Source organism: Poecilia reticulata, chromosome 17 (assembly GCF_904066995.2).
Source record: "Poecilia reticulata chromosome 17, P_reticulata-male-v2, whole genome shotgun sequence".
In the NCBI taxonomy this organism is placed as follows: domain Eukaryota; kingdom Metazoa; phylum Chordata; class Actinopteri; order Cyprinodontiformes; family Poeciliidae; genus Poecilia; species Poecilia reticulata.
Genome location: NC_088846.1, coordinates 3747995 through 3767420, shown reverse-complemented (window position 1 = coordinate 3767420; position 19426 = coordinate 3747995). Strand labels below are relative to the sequence as shown.

At 40.0% G+C, this 19426-nt stretch overlaps 1 protein-coding gene across 3 annotated transcripts in view; it reads left to right on the top strand.

The window, feature by feature from the left end:
* Positions 1 to 19426, top strand: part of gng12a (guanine nucleotide binding protein (G protein), gamma 12a) — a 34376-nt gene that overhangs the window by 1008 nt on the left and 13942 nt on the right. Inside the window, exon 2 of one of the 3 annotated variants that reach the window (XM_081598764.1) lies at positions 8838 to 8913. The exons of 1 other annotated variant lie outside the window; for it this stretch is intronic. Coding sequence is in view for 1 of the 2 variants with exons in the window: in XM_008433379.3 (XP_008431601.2) it covers positions 18858 to 18967 (110 nt within the window). In the remaining variant the exon portion in view is untranslated. Of the gene's footprint in view, positions 1 to 8837; positions 8914 to 18842; positions 18968 to 19426 lie in introns of those variants that run through there. One more of the 3 variants, XM_008433379.3, reaches the window with a different exon arrangement.

Here is a 19426-nt window from a genome sequence, read left to right as displayed (position 1 = left end):
GGGATTGACCAACAGATCTAATACCTCAGCCACAGTCCTTTTTAGAGTGGGCTTTGAAAGACTTGCCCACCAAGTCATGTCTACGGTTAATAATAACCCCACTGTTTCCAACTTAGCAAATTTTCTATATTTACTGAATTTTTATACAAAAAATAAAAATAAAAATCAGAATGGCCCAAATTGGATCAGACTTTTTAAAGATCAGGTGTTGGCCTGTCATGATGACAAATTTTGCTGGATGACGAATTGTCTGAGTAATTATTGTGATAATAAACGGTAATATTTGTGTTTTGACACCATTCTCGAGTAATAAATTGAAAATGGCATAATAAAGCAAGTTCACCCTCTCTAAAAGCAATAAAATAAACTTTAATTTTGTACAGAACATTTAACACTGGAACTGGAAGATATTTCAAACATTCAGAATAAACCACAATAACCACAATAACCAGATTATTATGTCTAAAGACATCATAATCCATATTCATCGTCAGAATGGAAATGATCAGGCTGATTTTAATTAGTTATGCAATTAGTTGATACATTTTTTTTGCGGCAGGCTTATATCAGTGACCAGCTGGAAAACTGCAATCGCAGTTCCTCAGGTTTTATTTTGACGAAATGAACAGCTTATAACAGCAGCCAAGAACAAAGTGACATAGTTGCTATGGATGCGAAATATATCGATATCAACATCGGTATTGGTAGCTGTTAATCTTTATTCAACATCTATCTGACATGTTTAAAATGTGCCGGCATTAATATTTATTTCCATCTTTTTGCTCTTTGTGGTTGGGAGGTTGGTCATGTGACGTTTGTTTTACTGAAGCAGAGGAGGCAATGTCAATGATGTGGTCTTTTAAATATTATTTAAATTATAATAATTTTTCCTTTACTATGTAATGCGTTATTTTTTTATCATCATTATTTTCTTCTTCCTCTAACATACCAACATGATCACTCTACAACAAACACCAAATGGACGACTTGACTGTTTTCTTCTTTCACACATTTTGTTTTCTTTCTGTGTATATTCACTCAATCTTAACATCTGAATTTGATTTGTTTACGCGACAATAAAAAAAGAAGCAAATATTGGTTATTGACCATAGCAGCGATATTAATATTGGATATCGGTATTGGCCCAAATTTTCACGTCGGCGCATCCCCTTGCAGTTGTGTTGCTTTTTGGGATGAATTCTGCTCACGCTCTGATTAGAAGTCAGACTTTGCTGCGTTGGATCAGACGTCCTGGTGTTTTTACTCCGGCTGCATTTAAAACTTTGAACAAGTGAGTTCATCACGACGACAGGGCTGAGGCGGCGCATGGGGAATAGATCATGATGTAAACATTCTGCTCGATGCAGGAGTCAGATGTGGCTCGAGATTCACTCTGAATTTCAGTTTGAGTCACAAACCCAGGGAGGAACACACAGCCGCAGGACACCGCGCATCTTCTCAATCTGCTCCAGAATGCTGCTCGACTCGCTCAGCAGCTCTGTGGACAGGTTCTGAAAAGAGCAAAGAGGCGACGCCATGAGCCGCCTCAGCAGCCGGGATCTGTTTCCTCATAGCGCCGACTGTGGAATGCTCTCTGTGCACAGATCGGTGAGGCAGGACGTCCCTCACTGATTCTACTTCTTCCTTCGCTGAATTAGTGATTCGTGATGTTTTCGTTGCGTGTTTCTCACACTCATCCAACAGAGCAAAACGGAGAGAGAAAACGTTGCTCAGCAAAGAATTAGAGCTGCTCTCGAAAGTTTACACACCCCTGTTAAAAGGCCGGGATTAGGTGGTATCATAAAACGAGACGTGGATAAATAATTTAAAACTTTTAATGTGATTTATCCTTTAAAGAGGCTGTTTGCATAAGCTAAGCCACTTCATGCTTCATTTTTAACACTTGTCTATTTTATTGCTTTATATCAGCATCCCACATCTTCTATACTCTCACATAGAAAAGTTCAAATGTCTCAGACTCAGGTTATCTGTTGAACTCAGTTCTGGAATTTGACTAGGTCATTTCAAAATGTCATCTTTTCTCTCATAAGGTTAAACTTTCTGCTGGTCTGGATTCATGCTTGGGCTCAATGTGAATCTTTTTAACCTTCATATTTCTGTGTTGTCAACCACCTGCAGAAAAAACATTAAACTACCCCAGAGCATGATTCTGCCACTACCATGTTTCAGTGTGGTTATGAGGATCTTTGGGTAATATTCCATTTACACACATTTAGGGCCACATAATTTGGCCCTAATTTATGTGGCCCTCTAGTTTAGAGGGCCACATAAATTGAACCTCAAGATAACAGTTGTGTGCTTTGATATTATTTTATCAATCAAATCAAAGCAGTTATATGTATCCTACCAAATTACAGCTAAAGGATCATCTAGGACAGCTGAACCTCATCTCTGCTTTATCAGATCCACTGTAACTGATGGCTGGTCTCCTGGTTGTTTACATCACTGCTTTTCCGTCTGATTCATAAGAAAAGTAATGCAGTATGAATACCAGGCTGGCCTCATGTTCAGGATGGACTACTGTTTGAAGGTATTTAAAGTTGAACACTGCAAAAACACAAAATCCTACTAAGTATCTTCGGTCTAGTTTCTAATGCAAATGTCTGAGTTCACTTGAAATAAGACAAAACTAATGTTCATGTAACTTTTCAGCAAGATATAGGAGCTTGTTTTAAGTCATTAATTCCCTAATATTGATCAAATGTGATGGGTCTACTGGAAAACTATTTAAATTAAAACAAGACATTTTCCCCATGTTATAAGTGAGATAATCTGCTAGTGGAACTAGTAAATTTTGTCAATATTAAGGAATTATTTGTTTAAAACAAGCTCCTATATCTTGCTGAAAAGTAACTTGTAGATTACATAGAAGTAAGTTACTTGTACTTAACTTACTTACAAGTAAGTAAGTTACAAGGTCTAGTTATTGAATATATTAGTATTCTGTAACCTCTGCTTGGAACGCCTCGAAGCTGAACTAAAACAGCTTGCTCGTGTCATTGAACTCTTTTTGCAAAAAAAAAAAAAGAAAAAAAAAATTAATTTAGTGCCGTCACAACTGCTATGCTCAAAAGGTTTTGATCTCAAAGTGTTTTTATCTGGTTAAATAAAGATTTAATAATAAAAAAGATACGTGGGCATAATAGTACCCACAACCCACGTAATAACTTTGGTTGTCTGTAGTCATTCATCAAACTATGCAACAAATTTGGGAGTAATTATGAATTTGGATTTCAGATTAAACTAATCAGCTCTGTTTTAAAGAACTTTCTTGTTTTTAAGAACATTTTTGTGTGACCACAAAGTGAAAAGAGGAGGAGCATAAACGCTTCTTCACATCCCTGTTTGTGTCACAGCTGAGTATTTGCTTTGCTTGGTTTCCACCCTATGCAGGAGTAGATGCAATGAGAGCGGCGGAGACTCCACAGTCAACTTTAATAAAACGCTCAACAAGGGCGGAGATCGTTTAGTTTGGCCTGAAGCAGGGCAGGTAGATCACATAGTGAACAGCATAAGCATAAGGAGCACTAATTTACTAATCGAGTGATCAGCCTAGCAGGAAGTGTTGTTGTAGCAACAATCTCGGATGGGTAGGAGAGGCAGCACCTTCCACTCCTCTCATCTCTGATACGATGTCACGGTTTTCAGATGGTGTGTTGTGATTGCAGCTCGGTTTCCTCACTGCTGTCGATGCACTTTCTGTCTGCTTTTCACTTCTGGTATGTAATGTCTCCACACAACAGCAGAGCATCTGACTGCACCTGAGAGCTGATGGCTTATAATGTTTCAACCCCACAGCTTCTCCTCACAGGCAAAGATGTCATCTTGTATGTCACCAACCAATCGTGAGGCTTTCTGTGACATGTCTTTACTAAAACTAGAAGGTGTATTAATATTTCCAGAGAGGCTATAGTGTTTTTTTTGCAGCAACATGTTGGACCTTAAAGATGACACCAATAGTACCTTTCTGACTGCAGAGGAGTGGTATTGGAATGTAACTCCAGGTTGAGTTCATGGTTTCTGCTGTTGTACCAAACATCAGGTCTCAACTCAACGTCGCCATCTGGAGTCCTCTTCTGGTTGAAAGCATGTTGCTTTGCAAACAAATTATGGGGTCGTAGAAATCGGAACCTTTTATCACATGACATGTGTGTTATGTATGTATTGGGAATTTACTTAAAAGACCAATACTAAGTAGTGTGTAACAGTTATGGGCTACGCAGCTAACTGCGGCTACAAAAGCAGCATCAGAAGATGGTTCTTGAAGGAGCCTGAGGTGTGAATGAAGACACAATCACCGTTTTAGTTTTGGTGTTTTTGTATTGGTGATTGGGGGAAAAAAAACAACAACAATCAATTACAAATACACAATGAGGGTCAAATTAATTAAAAAATAAATCAATTCAAAAGATCAAAGTTCTTGTCCTTAGCTCGCCATCCTTTTCTCAGAAGAGGATCTGAGAATCAGCCATCAAAAACAAAAACCCATTAGGCGGTTTATCAACAATAAGTATGTGCAAACACACAAATGCAATAAATATCAAATTTAAATGCAATAATTAAACTAAACATTTCAGTCAGGTTAACAACCATAATTTAGATAAACAAAAAGAACAATCATATTTCAAACTAATACATTTAAGGTTAAAGTTGAAATCAAAGTTCACTTTCAAAATATCAATCAAGAAAAAATAAATTAACTCAAAATACTCAAGCAGTGTGAGGAAAAAGAAAATAAATGTACTGCGCAATATCAATTTAAATGTAGCTACATCCTATTTTCAATCAATTTCATTATAAAAGTAATGAAATTGGAAAAGAAATCTTGCACAAAACTAACAATTACCTTTGAGCAGAGAGTGCTAGACTGCGATCAGCTGTGAATCCCGGTGACAGCCCAGGTAACAACTGCCACAGTTCTAATAAAACAATGCTCCAATGAGCAATCGAGCAAAACTTTCATGCTGAACAATACTGCTATCAAACAAGCAAACTCACCAATAGTTCAAATCAGTTTCAGAGATTTGGGTGAATTTTCCAAGGAGAGATGATCAGCAAGACGCCAACAGCCAGTCACAATCACAGTGGAACAGGTGGTGTTTTAAACTGCGCTGGAGGCGGGGCTTTAAATAAGTTGAAGAGTTTGGGGGCAAGACAGGAAGTGGGCCCATAAAAATAAAAGTCTGACTAATTGACTAATTACGGGTTACAAGTGCATAACTGTAGAAGTTTTAATTGAATTAAATGAAAAAAAAAAAAGTCTCCCCAGATTACATTACAAATGAAATTCTAACTTTGCATTATTTGTCCTCTGCCCCTTTTATAATCAGAAAATAAAATCCAGTGTAACCAACGACCTTCAGAAGTCATCCAGGCACTAAAGAGTCCATCTGTGTGCAATTATGAGTCAGTTTCTTCTTTCACTAATTAGTTTACCAATTTCAGAGGTCAGCGACCTTTACAGTCTATAACCTGCTTAGAGCTGCTAATGTTACCTGACCTTTCGATTAAAGACGGCTTATGACTTTTGGGAAATATTTGCTTTGGGAACATTTTACCTCTATTTGTAGCTTACAGAGAAAAACATAAAAATGTTTGCAAAGAGAGAATGGATGAATTTCCTACTACAGGATCTTAGTAACACTATTCCATCATGAATAGAAGGAAAATAAATAAAAAGTTGTTTGAAATTCAATACAAGTGTTTCATATAAAACCTAACTTTATCTTTTTAGATAGTTATTAAAAGTCATTGTGGCTGGTCCAGGACTGCACAGTGGTGCAGTAGGTATAGCTACAAGGCAACAACAAGAAGGTCCTGGGTTTGATTCCCAGTCTGGGATCTTTCTGCATGGAGTTTGCAGTTTGCATGTTCTCCTTGTGCATGCGTGGGTTCTCTCCAGGTACTCCGGCTTCCTCCCACAGACCAAAAACATGACTGTCAGGTTAATTCTCCTCTGTAAACTGTGTGTGCATGGTCGTCTGTCTCTGTGTTGCCCTGTGACAGACTGGCGACCTGTCCAGGTGTACCCTGCCTCTCGCCCGGAACATTAGCTGGAGATAGGCACCAGCAACCCGTCCGACCCCACTAGGGACAAGGGTGTTAGAAAATGGATGGATGGATGGGTGATTGGACCAAAGAGTTACCGGGGCCACAGGTTTCAGACCCCTACTCTGCTTCTCTATACTGTAAACACAGAGCCACACATCACTGGCTCTGATTGGACGGCGAGCAGGAAGTAAATAGCTGTGTTTGGAGTGTAAACTGTACCCAGGGCTGCTGGGTGAGATCAGATCTGGAACAGTCAACGTCTGTTAAATGAGCTGTAAATCTGACCTGGTTCGTCTTCTGCATTCATATAGATCTCTGCAGAGCAAAGGGGATCGATTGTCTTTACAAAAAGTATTTACACCCCATCCTACAACAATACTAACTTCAATGTATTTTATGGGGATCCTTTGGTGTAGTATGCATTGTCCACTTCAATTTAATGGCCATAAATAAAACCATGTGCAACAAATTTTCTTCGGAAATCACTTTTTTGAAATCACATCTTTGCCTGTGAGGAGAAATAACTTTTTGGACAAAAAAAAATCTGTAAAGGCAAAAATTGGAATCATCAGGTTAGACTTTAAAATCGGTGCAGCCCTGTTGTTTATGTTAGAACAGGATAAAAAACATCGGGTGACAGCATGAACTGCTTACGGAATATTTTCCTTGACCTCCAAACGGCTCAGCAGATAGATTTCATTAAAACACTGAAGCTGGTGTATGAACAAGAGGTCTCACTTCAACATAACCTGAAGGTGTATGTCTGTCTGCTACATTTTTGGTTAAAACATTTTTGCTGTCCGTGTGGTAAAGTTATGGTGGCTGAAGTAGCAAGAAGTTTTACTTGAGAGTAATGCTTCATAATGATGTATGGCCTAATGAAGTCATTTTTAAAAAAATAAAAAGTTACTGAACTAAATATAAGTAGTTACCACTCACCTCTGGTTCTGGGTTTTTTGCTAAAACAGTAGATTGGGTCATCCCTTTATGGAAGTTTTGTACATTTAGAGCAGTGAGACTTTGTCAGTATTCTGCTGATGCTGAATCAACACAATTTCACAATTGCTGTGTTTTTATTAAAGAATAAATGCAATGAAAATCATATGTGAATAAATTTGTTATAGTGATAAATCATAAAACATGCCGCACGACATCCTCCTGCTACTTCCTGTTGTCTTCTTTGTGTTTCGCGCCAGTAGCAACATCCGATTGTTGGTCATGTGACTTGTGTGATGTGAAAATATTGTTTCCATTCAAGCTTAGCGAAAGTTTAGCCAAAATCTATTATCAAAAAACTTTTTTTAAATTGGCGTGCTTCCATTAAGCAAATTTATTTTCAAAATGTCAAATTGTGCAACCATATGGTCAATGAAAACACGGCTACTGAAGAGACTGATAATTATCCATGTCTATACCTGTTTATCCCTTTGTGAAATACCCTTTTCTTGCCACATGGTGGTGCTGTCTGATATTTTATCTTCCTCAAGTATGTCGTCTGCAGGAGTTCAGCTCATTAACATAAACCGCGATAATCAGAAATAATGCACTGTAAAGTTTTCGGGGAAAAAAAAACTTTAGCTTTGCTCCATTTGTACTTTAGTAAGTGTTTCTACATGATGTCAGCTTTATAACTTGCCTGCTTTTTCTGTTCCTAATTGTGCAGACCTGTGAACGAACAGACCATCTGTCACCCTGGCACTGCCAGGTGGTCCAAACATACTGGAAAGGGGTCCATAATGCTTCATCTACTCGTTTGTTCCCAGGAGAGAACCAGAACGTGTGAAATGTGTCTGAAAGAGGGCTAAACCTGCAGCACAGGACATTGTGCAGCTTGTTTTGTGTGTGTGTGTGCATGTATGTGGGTGTCTGTGTGTGCTGCTTCTGTGACATGATTAACTTTTTCATTATTCGTCCCATTAGTCAGTTTAGTTTGCATGTGTGTGGGGTCCTACATATCATATTACTTTTAGGTTTATTTACTGGAAGTACCAAGTCGTAACAAACACAAGCAGGGTGTCATTAATCAAACACACAGGCTTTTCATGGAAAAACCAATCATTTATCAATTCAATCCAACAAATTTTGTAATTAATGCATTTCTCAGAATATCGAAATGTAAGTTGTAGAGATGTGCCGATCAGGTTTTTTCCTGCCGATTCCGATCACCGATACCGATCACACAATTATTATTTTTTTATCAAAAGCATCACCGGTTACATTATGTGGAAAAAGGAACCATGAATTCACCTTAATTTAGACAAAAACTTGTTTTTAATAACTTTTTCCAAGAAAGAAACAAAACAGACATTGTGCAAATTGTAATGCTATCAGTAATACTATCTTCGTCAGTAATACTATCTTCGTCAGTAATACTATCTTCGTCATGTTGATGCATTTTGACCTGCTTCACCCCACGTGCTTCAATTTTCCGCCGCAAAACGCAAACGTCCCCATTCACTCAGTGCGTCAGTCCAACATCGCTTAGTATTTGTTGCTGCATGTTTGCAAAGAGGAGACCAGCTGCACAGGCAGGCTGCGAAATGAGATGCAGGTGATCGGTTTGAGTGATTGGCAACAAGAGACCGTGATCGGCGATCACCAATAATACACTTTTTCACAGAAATTGGCCGATTATGATCGGTGGCCTCTAGTATGTATGTTGTGTTCTACATACATCCCGTTTCCCTGAATGCATCTGATTAGAAGTAAAATCGGATTTATGAAAACTTTGACAGAAAGTAGTGTGTGGTTTCCTCTCGCCCCAGGTTGGTAGAGCCGGTAAAGTGGGTCCCTCTGTCCTGTCTGACTGGTTGAAGAACTTCCCAACTACTCCCACGTACAGTAAGGCTTGCCAGCTGCAAGCTTCTTTCATCCTGTTTCCTCCTGCATTCACTGCATTTCATAAGCCAGAAGTCCAAATTTGGGTATGTCTTGTGAGAGTGGGTGATAGTTCAGCCAGCATAAAGCAGCTTCCTGTTATACAGGTATGGAAGAAGAAAAGAAGGATAATGCTAGCAATATGGACATATCATGACCGGGATGAGGGAGGGGCATGACCCTTTGACCTCCTGGAGGAAAGTAGAAGCTGCTGCGGAGGCGTGCAGCCCAACTTTGCTCTCCAGTGACAAATAAATCATTAACAACTGCTTGTGGTGGAATTGGCGTGTAAATTTGTCCCAGAGCCAGCGTCACTTTGATGGATTCTCATGTTTCTTTAGACTCCCTAAGCATCTCCAAACAAAGAGCAGTGTGTGCTTTGTCACTGAGGCCCAGTCGGGACACCTGTAGTTAGAGGGCAGAGCGTCTGCAAGTTTCTGAAACGAGAAACCAAACTCCTACAAGTCAGTGGAGCCTGCAGTGTGTCAGGCGGGATGCACAATCCTACCCTGTCTTCTTCTTCTGCACAGGCTCACTGTCTGTTCACTCGCTCCACCCAGGTGCTTCATTCACACTTCGGAGGACCTCCAAGTTTTTGTTTGCCGTGATTTACAGAATTCATTGTGCTCTGAACAAGGCTTCCCATTTTGCACCAGGGATGCTTCCTGTTCGGCAGCTTCTTCTCTGGTCAGCTCTCTGACACTCTTAATCTGGCAGCCTGAAATATTTGCTGGACAAATTAGTTTCCAAGCATGAAAAGAGGGAAGTGAAGGGAAGATGAGGAGGAGGCAGGGGTCATTTTTAAAGGGAGTTAGGGGAGGGCTGCAGAGGAAGTAATCCACAATGTGAGCCCCTTTCTGTACCCAACATGTCTCTGAAACTGTGGGAGCAGTCATTCATGTAGGTTCTGATTAATCGCAACACATTCCCCTTTGTGCCCTCTATGTCTTAGTAAGTCTGCCATTGATTTGTCCTCTTTCTATCTTCAGATGATTGATTGAACTACTAATTTAACCAAACAAAAAAAATCAGTTGTCGCCAAAGTCTTCAATAGCTAAAAAAGTTGCTAGTTTTGTTGCTAGTTGTTCTGTCTGAAAAGTTGCTAAATATAGTGATTGTTAACTGTGCATGTGACCTGGTGTGTGGATCAGTCAGTCCTCTCACAGCAGAGCAAAAGGGGAGAGTGTCTGATTTACAGACCTTTGTGGAGGAATTTGAGATTGATGGATAAAATCAGTTTCACATGTAACTATCAGTTGATTACCAGAAATGAAGGAAATCGGTGCACCCCATAACTCAGCTTTCTCCCCGACCTGTTTGCTGGGTTCATTGGTCTTAATGATGCTAATTAGATGACATTTGATTTTATTTAGGGGCATCAAATTAAATAAAGTAGAGCAGTGGGTAGTACTGTTGCCTTCCAGCAAGAAGGTCCTGGGTTTGATTCCCAGGACCTTCCGGGGTTTTTCTGCATGGAGTTTGCATGTTCTCCCTGTGCTTGGTGGGTTCTCTCTCCGGGTTCTCCTTAGGTGTGAGTGTGTGTGTGTGCATGGTTGTTTGCCCTGTCTCTCTCTGTGTTGCCCTGCGACAGACTGGCAACCCGTCCAGGGTGTATCCCGCTTCTCGCCCGAAATGTTCACTAGAGATAGGCACCCGCAGCCCTCCCAACCCCACTAGGGAAAATGGTGTACAGAAAATGGACAGATGGAAATTGAATAAAATCATAAATACATAAACATACTATAATTATCCATTTAATGGTTTTGAAAACCATGTGTCCTTTTCCTTTTGCACTTGAAACTCTACACTTTGACGGGAATTTAGAGGGATTTTTTATGCGTCTTTCAGATTGCTAACTCTGCACATATTATAGAATCAAAACCAAAAGTACTTTTGTCTTCAGTGTTTCCTCCTCTTCTCTTTGCCGTTACTTTCAAATCCCTGTGAGCTTCCCCTGGGCAACATTTCTAGTTTTTGTTTTCAGATGGGACACATTCAGAATCTCAGTTTCTGAGTCCAACACGGGGACAGTTCGAATTCCCGTTTTTTCATTTTCCACCTCACCCGTTTTTCCCCATTCAGCTGAAGAGCCCAGCATCAGGCTATTGGAGCACAGTTGGGGAAATTTCTGCACAGGAAAATGCAGGGAGTTGTAGCTCGCTTAATCAACAGCAGGACAGTCTATTTCACCAAACGTCTCATGTGGTCACATTTGTTACCAAACAAACAAAATGGATCATTCATGCACAAACTATTTCCATGTTCATCACAGAATCACGTGACCCACAGCTTTCCACAGCTCTGTGTTCATAAAAGGATTTTCTCCTCTATCTGCTTGCCATGACCTCAACCTGTCTTCCTGTTCAGCTCCAACTAAGGCCTTTAACTGGGCCATAAACGGGTCATGAATTCTCTAATCTGGACTTTGAAACAGTGGAAAACAAACATGTGAAGAGTTTGCTGTAAGAACGTAGTGATGATGATGACGATGCTGGTGTCATATATCATCAGCAGATGTTCATTCTGCTGCTGTTCTTCATATTTTTTTTGTGCTTGTGTTAGAATTGTTGCAGTATTACCGTACTGTTGGTTCGCCCCTCTCCACACATGCATCAGCAGGCTAATTTCACTGGGCGGTGACTTTCTGTTTCTTGTGTGGCTTGTTTCGTGAACTCATGTGTAATAATCTGCTGATCATCCACATGCCTGGCATTCCTGTTCCTGTTTGTCCAGAAACTGCCCCTCATACGTACTGATGGTGTGAATCATGGAGTTCTGGTAGCGCTCATAGATAAAAAAAAAAAAAACCAAAGATGACTTCTTGTTCTTTATGCCCCTTGTTTCCTGTCTGCTGGTTTTAAAAAACTCTTCAGGATCACGTCACATTTTAAGTTTCACCTGTTCTTGCAAACTTATTGGCACCCCTAGTAAAGATGTGCATACTGCCTTGAAATAAATTCATGTTTTATAATAGCATCATAAATCACATAGTACATTTCAGAAATATCCAATGTTTAGTTCAGGTGCATTTATTGCTGGACAACAAATTAATAACAATATATATATATATATATCACATTGGATGTGTGATCAATATCAATAAATGGCACATCTGATAGAATATTCAATATGTAGAATATTCACTGAGCTGAGAAATCTTCCTCTCTGTACCATGTCTGTAGATCAGTTCTTTCAGTCTCCAACCCTCAGGCAGAATGGAGCAGGAGAATTAGCTGCTCCTCAGCATGCATTGGAGTTCTGCAGCCCTGCTAATGGCCTAGTTATTGACTCGGGAGAGTTGGAGCAGATATAGATCTAAAAGTTTGTAATACTGGACCAAAAAATTAAACTCTGGTCCACCTACAAACGTAGGTCTTGGTTAGGTTGAAGTGAACTCTGTTTTGGTTTGAATCCATATGTGAGCGCCAAGTGCACTGGAGACTGCTTCAAAAGAAGCGGAGGGCATTCTGGGTAAATACAAGCGAAACAAATGCGTGTAGGAAGCCCTAGTAGGAGAAAATGGCTCATGGTCAGCCATGGTGTCCAATCACGCTCTCTAATTCCTTTAGTTTTGGGCGATTCTTGGATGTGAAATCCATCTTGTCCACTGATCTTATATCTCCCCCCACAAAGGTCTAAAAATCCGCCTCTGTCGGGGCACACCCCCTAACCAGGTCACGTCAGCACATTGGTGGTTAACACTAGTCACCCCACAGTTGCCAGGCTAGCAACTTTGTTGGTATATTTAGGAACTTTTCAGATAAATGAATTGGTATTGGGAAAAATCGGAATCAGCAGCTGATCATCAATCATCCAGAAAACTGCAAACTGTGCACCTCTGATAATAAAGAGTAATCTATGACAATAAGTCATAGATTACTAGAAGCTGATCAACTGAAATAAAAAAAATCTTAATTTATGTTAAAGAAATTAAAGATTCCAATCTTCGTACTATATGGGATTTTATTTCCATAAGCTTCTTATTATCTTTAAATGTAACCATGTCACACAGAGGGACATCCTTGTCCGTCTGTGTTTCCTTTAGAGGTTGGAAAAAAGGACAAACCCTGTGTCCCTGGTGGCCTGTTACCTCTGACGTGTAAAGACAAGGTTCAGAAATATGCAGACAAAACCCTTTTAACGTGTGCGTGACACACCAAAGCAAGTGACGCTTCTCAGATGTCACTGAATAAATGGTGCTGTGGCAAAACATTGACTTAGCCATGTTGGACTGAGGTGTATGTGTGTGTGCGTGTGTGTGTGTGTGTGGGAGGGGGTTGGTGGTGTGTTGCTGAGTTTCCCTTTTCTCCCCTTATGTTTCAGTTGAGCTGAATTAGCATTTAAGATCTTTAGCTGATTTTGGAATCTCTCATTCTCATGGAATTAAATCCCCTTTATTAGAAAACATGGAGGGGATGTAGAAAATGCAAATATAATCATGCAGAAACAAAAATGGTTTAAAAGACAATAAAAAACACTTAAATAAATCTGATTAAACATACATAATGTGAATTTACTGAAGTGTTGCATAGTGGCAGATACTAAGCGGGGGAAGGGGTCCCTGATTCATCAGAAGCCTCTGCTTGAAGAGTGCTCATTCATCAGTGGTCAACTGATCTGTCCATCATTACTATACTGAGTTACAGTTAAGTACAAAATTATACATATTCCAGCAGATTTGGAGTTAAAGTAATCTTGTAATTTCCAGTCAGAAGAAACATGTTTCTTCTGACAGGAAGAAAAGGCAACTTTTTGGAGTCTACAGTCCCAATTTGAATCTCACAAAGAAACTGTGAAAGGAGCTAAAGATTATGGTTATGGCAAGGAGGCCTTCCAATCCCAGAGACTTGGACTTCATCAGCAAAAACATGTGGAAAAATGCTAAATCTGGTTAATGGTTGGAAGAAAGGTTTGACAGCAGTAATACTAAAACGTTTTCCACTTATCACTTAAATCAGCTAAAATAATTCTTGACATGGCATGTTTGTTTTTGTTTTTGTTTTTTTAAACTGATGTCCCTTTTAAAATGTCTTATCTCCTGGATGGTGGTGAGAGCATCAGGGTTTCCCCTGAAGCTTCCAGTCCTCACAGCTCAGAAGCAAATAAAAGGGACATATGATCACAACAGATGGACCTGAAGCTGTGTATACTGAGTGTATTTTTTTACCTTGTAAAACAACATATTTAAAACCAAATAACCATTAGACTTTGCACCCCTGGACTTACAAATTCAACCCTTGTCTGCAAAACAAGCACGGCATTATTGTTGATGTCATCCTCTGACTAATCCCATTTCCTCTTTCCATAAAATACAAGCGCCTTTACAACCTTTAAGTTGTTTTCTAATGACCTTTCATGACGTGCAACCCATCAATGACTCCATCCATGCATGAAGATTTTTTTTTACATCTGCTGCGACCGACGAGCATCATAGCAGACCTTTGGCCTTCTTTCTTCTACCTTTGCCATAGTGGCAGCACAAACGCAGGGAGTTGAGCTCAGGGGCGGAGCCTGGAAAGACTGAATACGTTTGTTTATTGTTCCATACAGGCAGGGCCGTGTCGGACCAGAAATGGACAGCCATTGTGTTGTGTCTCTCTGCCTCCATGGTGAATAGTTGCTTTCACAGAGAGCTAGAGGGGGACCGAGGCGAAAGGCAAGCCACTCACAATAGCTTTAAGTTTTACGGCGTTCTGTCGCCAACTCTAGATTTTTTGGCTTGAGACCAAATGCAACATACACACAGCTGCAGGCCAGCCTTCTCCAGCTGAACTACCCCCACCCCCTTCATAATACACACAGACTCTTATCTCTCTGCCAACCTCGGCCGCAGGCCTGCAGCTCTCTCCCGTCCATTCATTCCTCCTCTGTGTGTACATTTCCAGCAAACTCCACTGGGCTTGCGCCGGGTCGCCTTTTGTGCAGGTTCTGGTCAACAATGGCGTTTGTTTCGCAAGGGCAATGCCCTGTGTCTCCTACATGCCACCCTCCGTGCGTCTGTGGTGACGTCCAAACGGCATTATCTGTCAACGGTCTCTGTTTGTTTTTGGGCTGTTCTGGAGTTGATAATGTCTCATTACCAAGGAACCAGAGGCTCATAGGCACCACCGTGGAAACTACAGAGACCGGGCTAATCTGGGTGATAGCCAGCTGGCATTCGGAGTGCTTACACTTAGCAACAGTTGGGAGTTGTAGTCAGAGCCTGGCTCACAACAGGTGGCTATAACTCAGACCTGTGGACTATTTTTAGTGGAACCTCTAGCTGACACCACAGAGCTGCTCTCTGCTTCACATCCTTTGTCTAAAGCAGGGGTGTCCAAAGTCAGTCCTCAAGGGCCGGCATCCTGCATGTTTTCGCTCTCTCCCTTGTGGTTGTAACAACCTCCTCAGCAAGTCGGTGTTTTGCTTAGGCCTCTAATGAGCCATCATTTGATGTAGGTGTATAAACCCAGGGAGAGAACTAAAACATGCAGGATGCTGGCCCTCGAGGACCGACTTTGGACACCCCTGGTCTAAAGCATGGAGTTTCTACATTTGTGGCAGGAAATTACAAATTCTTTGCCACTAAAAACTATCAAAGTATGCCTTCATCCCTGTTTACCTTGATGCCTTGAATAAAATCCACCTGACCACTTTGCCTTCTGACATTACCTGATTGGTAAACAGAGTCCACCTGGGTGTAATTTTATCTCAGTATAAACACAGCTGTTTAAAGAAGGTTTCAGATGTTAGAGAACACTGGAGAACAAAGAGCTTCATGGAGACCAAGGAACACAGCAGACACATCAGGGAGGACATTGTGGAGAAGTTTAACGCAGAGATGGGTTATAGAACAATATCCCAAGGCACAGAGCTCTGCTCAGTCCATCATCTTTAAACAGAGAGTATGGAATGACTGCAAATGTACTAAGACATGGCTAAGTTTTTTATTTAGGTTTTGACAGCCATACAGTCTGTTACCAAATCAGCTTACTGTCAGTGAAAAAAAAAAAAAACAATAAAGTTTCTTGTCCAGCAGGACACAGAAAAGCTGGTGCATGTCTTTGTTTTCAGTAGATTAGATTATTGAATCGGTGTTTATGCTGGTTCCTGTAAAGCTAAAAAATCAATCTGGCTGCTGAGCTCATTTATAAGGTGCTGCCAAAGTCCTGACCAGCTCCAGGAAAATAGGAGCCTGAAGTGTGCACAAATTGGTTGGTTCTTTTGAAAACATTTGTTTCCAACAGCTTTTGACTAAAGAATGAACAGCTGAAAACATTTGTTTTGTTCATTCCTCTGATTGTCTTTTCTTTCATGTTTAATTGTCTGTTATTCCTGAGATGTTCTGTAAGCAACAGTACATTGTTTTGTTTACACACTGCAGAAATCAACTTGCCTCGTCTGGAGCTCTTCACGTCTTATCGCAGTTATCCGTCATCCTGTCAGCCAGTCGCAGACCCTTACACCGTCATATTTGAGTTTTCTATGAGCCTCTGTCATGCTCAGACATTGTGAAATAACATCATGTTTTAGGAATTGCATTGCCCTTAAAAAAGGTGTTATTTATGTTGCACTTACAGGTAATAATAGCATTCGGTAATATCATTCATATTTGAATTCATATTTGGATGCCATTACCGGCTGTCTAGACCAGTGGTTCTTAACCTGGGTTCGATCGAACCCCAGGGGTTTGATGAGTTGGTCTCAGGGGTTCGGCGGAGCCTCTGCCGTGGACGTAGACACACTTGTGTAAAGTTGTGATGACGCGCCGCTTTGCCATTACTTGCTGCAGAGGATCATGTCACATTGCTTAGCCAATCAGAGGATCACGTTACATTGCTTAGCCAATCAGTGCTGCGGAGGAGCACTGATTGAAGGAGCTCCTCTCAGCATGAATTTGAACTTGTGTCTTTAATTACTTCAGCAAAGCTCACAGTTTTTACCAAATTCTGTAGCCTTCGGTGTACTTCTAAATCTGCTCCATAGTTGCATCTTTTCGGGCTTGCTACTGCCTCTAGTGGCAACGGGGTGGTAACACAATTAATATAATTACATTACTAAATCAGAATACCGCAAAGTCTTATTTATTAATAATTTTTCATTCTCTTAAGAATGTAGAGCTAATTAAATGACCTAAACAAGATCTTAAAGTGGTTCCAGTTTCCCTCGATGGCCAACCTGTTGAAAAATTTTAAATACCTTGGGTCATTCCTCTACAGTCAGCTCAACTTTGCTGAAAACACTGACTATATTTTGAAGAACTGCTCTCAAAGACTCTATCTTTTAAGAAGACTTAGTGATCTTCTTAAAGTGACCCAACTAGACTCTCGTTGGGTCACCCATATATCTTGAATTGGAAAAAAAATCATTTTATTTATCACAAAAGAAGGGTTCAGTGAATGCACATATGAATCTGATGGGTTCGGTACCTCAAAAAAGGTTAAAACCACTGTTCTAGACGTTGGGAGTGTGGTGCAGTTGTGACAGAATACCGGGTGTATTTTTCTCTTGTCTTTTATGAAGACATGCAGGTTACAGGACTGAACAGCTAGCTGGTTTCTCAGAGGCAGCACAATGTGACTTTGGATTTAATGGCTATTTTCTATGGTGGTATAACCCAAATTATTTGACTTTTGCCCTTAACAGAATTCTTAAGTTTTGGGTTATTTTCCTTAAATGTTTTGGATCCTTAAATAAAGAAATACAAGCTTAACCTAAGTAAATACAACAAGCAGTTTTAAAATTAAGTTTTTATTTCCGAAGAAGAAAAAAATCTTCAAACTAACCTGCTCTCTAAAGGTTGTTGGACTTTGCTTGGCAGTAGTAACGGCTGTAATCAGGCAAATATTTCTTATTGGTTGATTCTATGGATCTAACAATTATCTGTGTTGGGCCAAAAGAAGTGTTTAATCACAATTAATTTCACTGAACGTGCAACTGAATTTCTACCCAATAGTTTGGATAACTTTATTTAGTAATAAATGAAATAATAATTTAGAAAACAGGTCATTTTATCTAATCATGTTTTTTTTGTCCATTGGTAAAAAAATTTGACAAAAATATAGGAAGTCAACAGAGGAAGGGTTTAATTTTTCTTATTTTGATGTATTGCATCAGATAGGGATGATGGAAACAGCAAAATTCTAAATAACTTTCTCAATTTTGCAAAAATACTTTTTACACTCTCCTGAAGCAGTTAAGGCAGTAAAGTGGAGTTGGAAACACATTAGTTGAAGAAGTTCTGACACAGTGAACGCTGCCATCCGCTCTTGGGTCTGCACCTTACCAGATGCATGTCACCTCCATCAGGGGATAATTCGAGGCCTCTACATTGTGTTTATTACAGCCAAGTGCAGCGTTAACATCTGATGATTTTACTCTTAGCTTAGCCTGCTTGATTCGCTCCTAACCAGCTGACTTGTATTTTCTTTTTTGTGACGTTATAAAAGTTCACTAAAAATTGGCATGACATTTAGATGGAAAAATAGCTACTGTAACTTTTGAACACATCCCTTCTCAAACACTATCTATCCCTAGTGGGGTGTTGGTGCCTCTAGCGATTAATGGGCGAGAGGTGGGGTCACCCAGACAGGTCGCCAGTCCATCACGCCTGAATCAAATAAAGGGTTAACGACCAGATCTTTGCAAAACCAGCTGACATGCAATGGAGGTAATTCAGACTTTTAATCTCTGTTGAGGCAGAGATTCATCCAAAAGTTGCAGCATTGTGGTGCTTGAGTACTGATGTTGTAGACTTGATATAGAGGAAACTCTTTCACAGCACTGTGAGCTGTTATTTTCCTGTCACTCCTTCAAACAGTCCTGCAGTCCTCCCTTTAAATATCTGGTTCTGTCAGAATATTAGATGTCCGTCAGATAACTGCAACCAAGCAGTTGCAAGGCAGTCATAAAAAGCAGTAAGTGTTTGCATGGGTGGGGTTCATGTTAGCATCGCTTATCTCAGCAGCCATACCTGCAGCTCCGTGGTTCACCAGTTTCCCTCAAAGAACACACTGTACAGTTCTCCTTCAGTGTGTTGGTGAGTATGAGCTGAAATAATAACCTCAAAATCTACTGCAAACTTATGCTTCCATAACAGCCCTTGTGTTATGTAATTTTTAATTATTTTTTATTTTTTGCTTCTGGGGTCATTTGCATGAACTAATAAGCCAGAGGTCTGCAGTCTGAAAAGCTAGAGACAGCCACAAAACATAAATACAACAAATGTAAAGTTTAGCAGTTTTTAGCTGTTTCTTTGCATGAATTTTCATAACATGACAGTAGAAGTACCAGTTACCAGTTTTTAGATGTGATTTTAATGGGGGTTTTTGTCATTGGGCTTGAAATTGCTTTTTATTTGACATGCTTTTTATTGATGGACTAAGGACAGAAACATCTGTGGATTGTAAATGTTGCTGACCTAAGGGATTAATTTCAGATGAATTGTAAAATAAATTGATTTGAAATTATTTTATGCAAATGAGACCAAAAGTAGAAG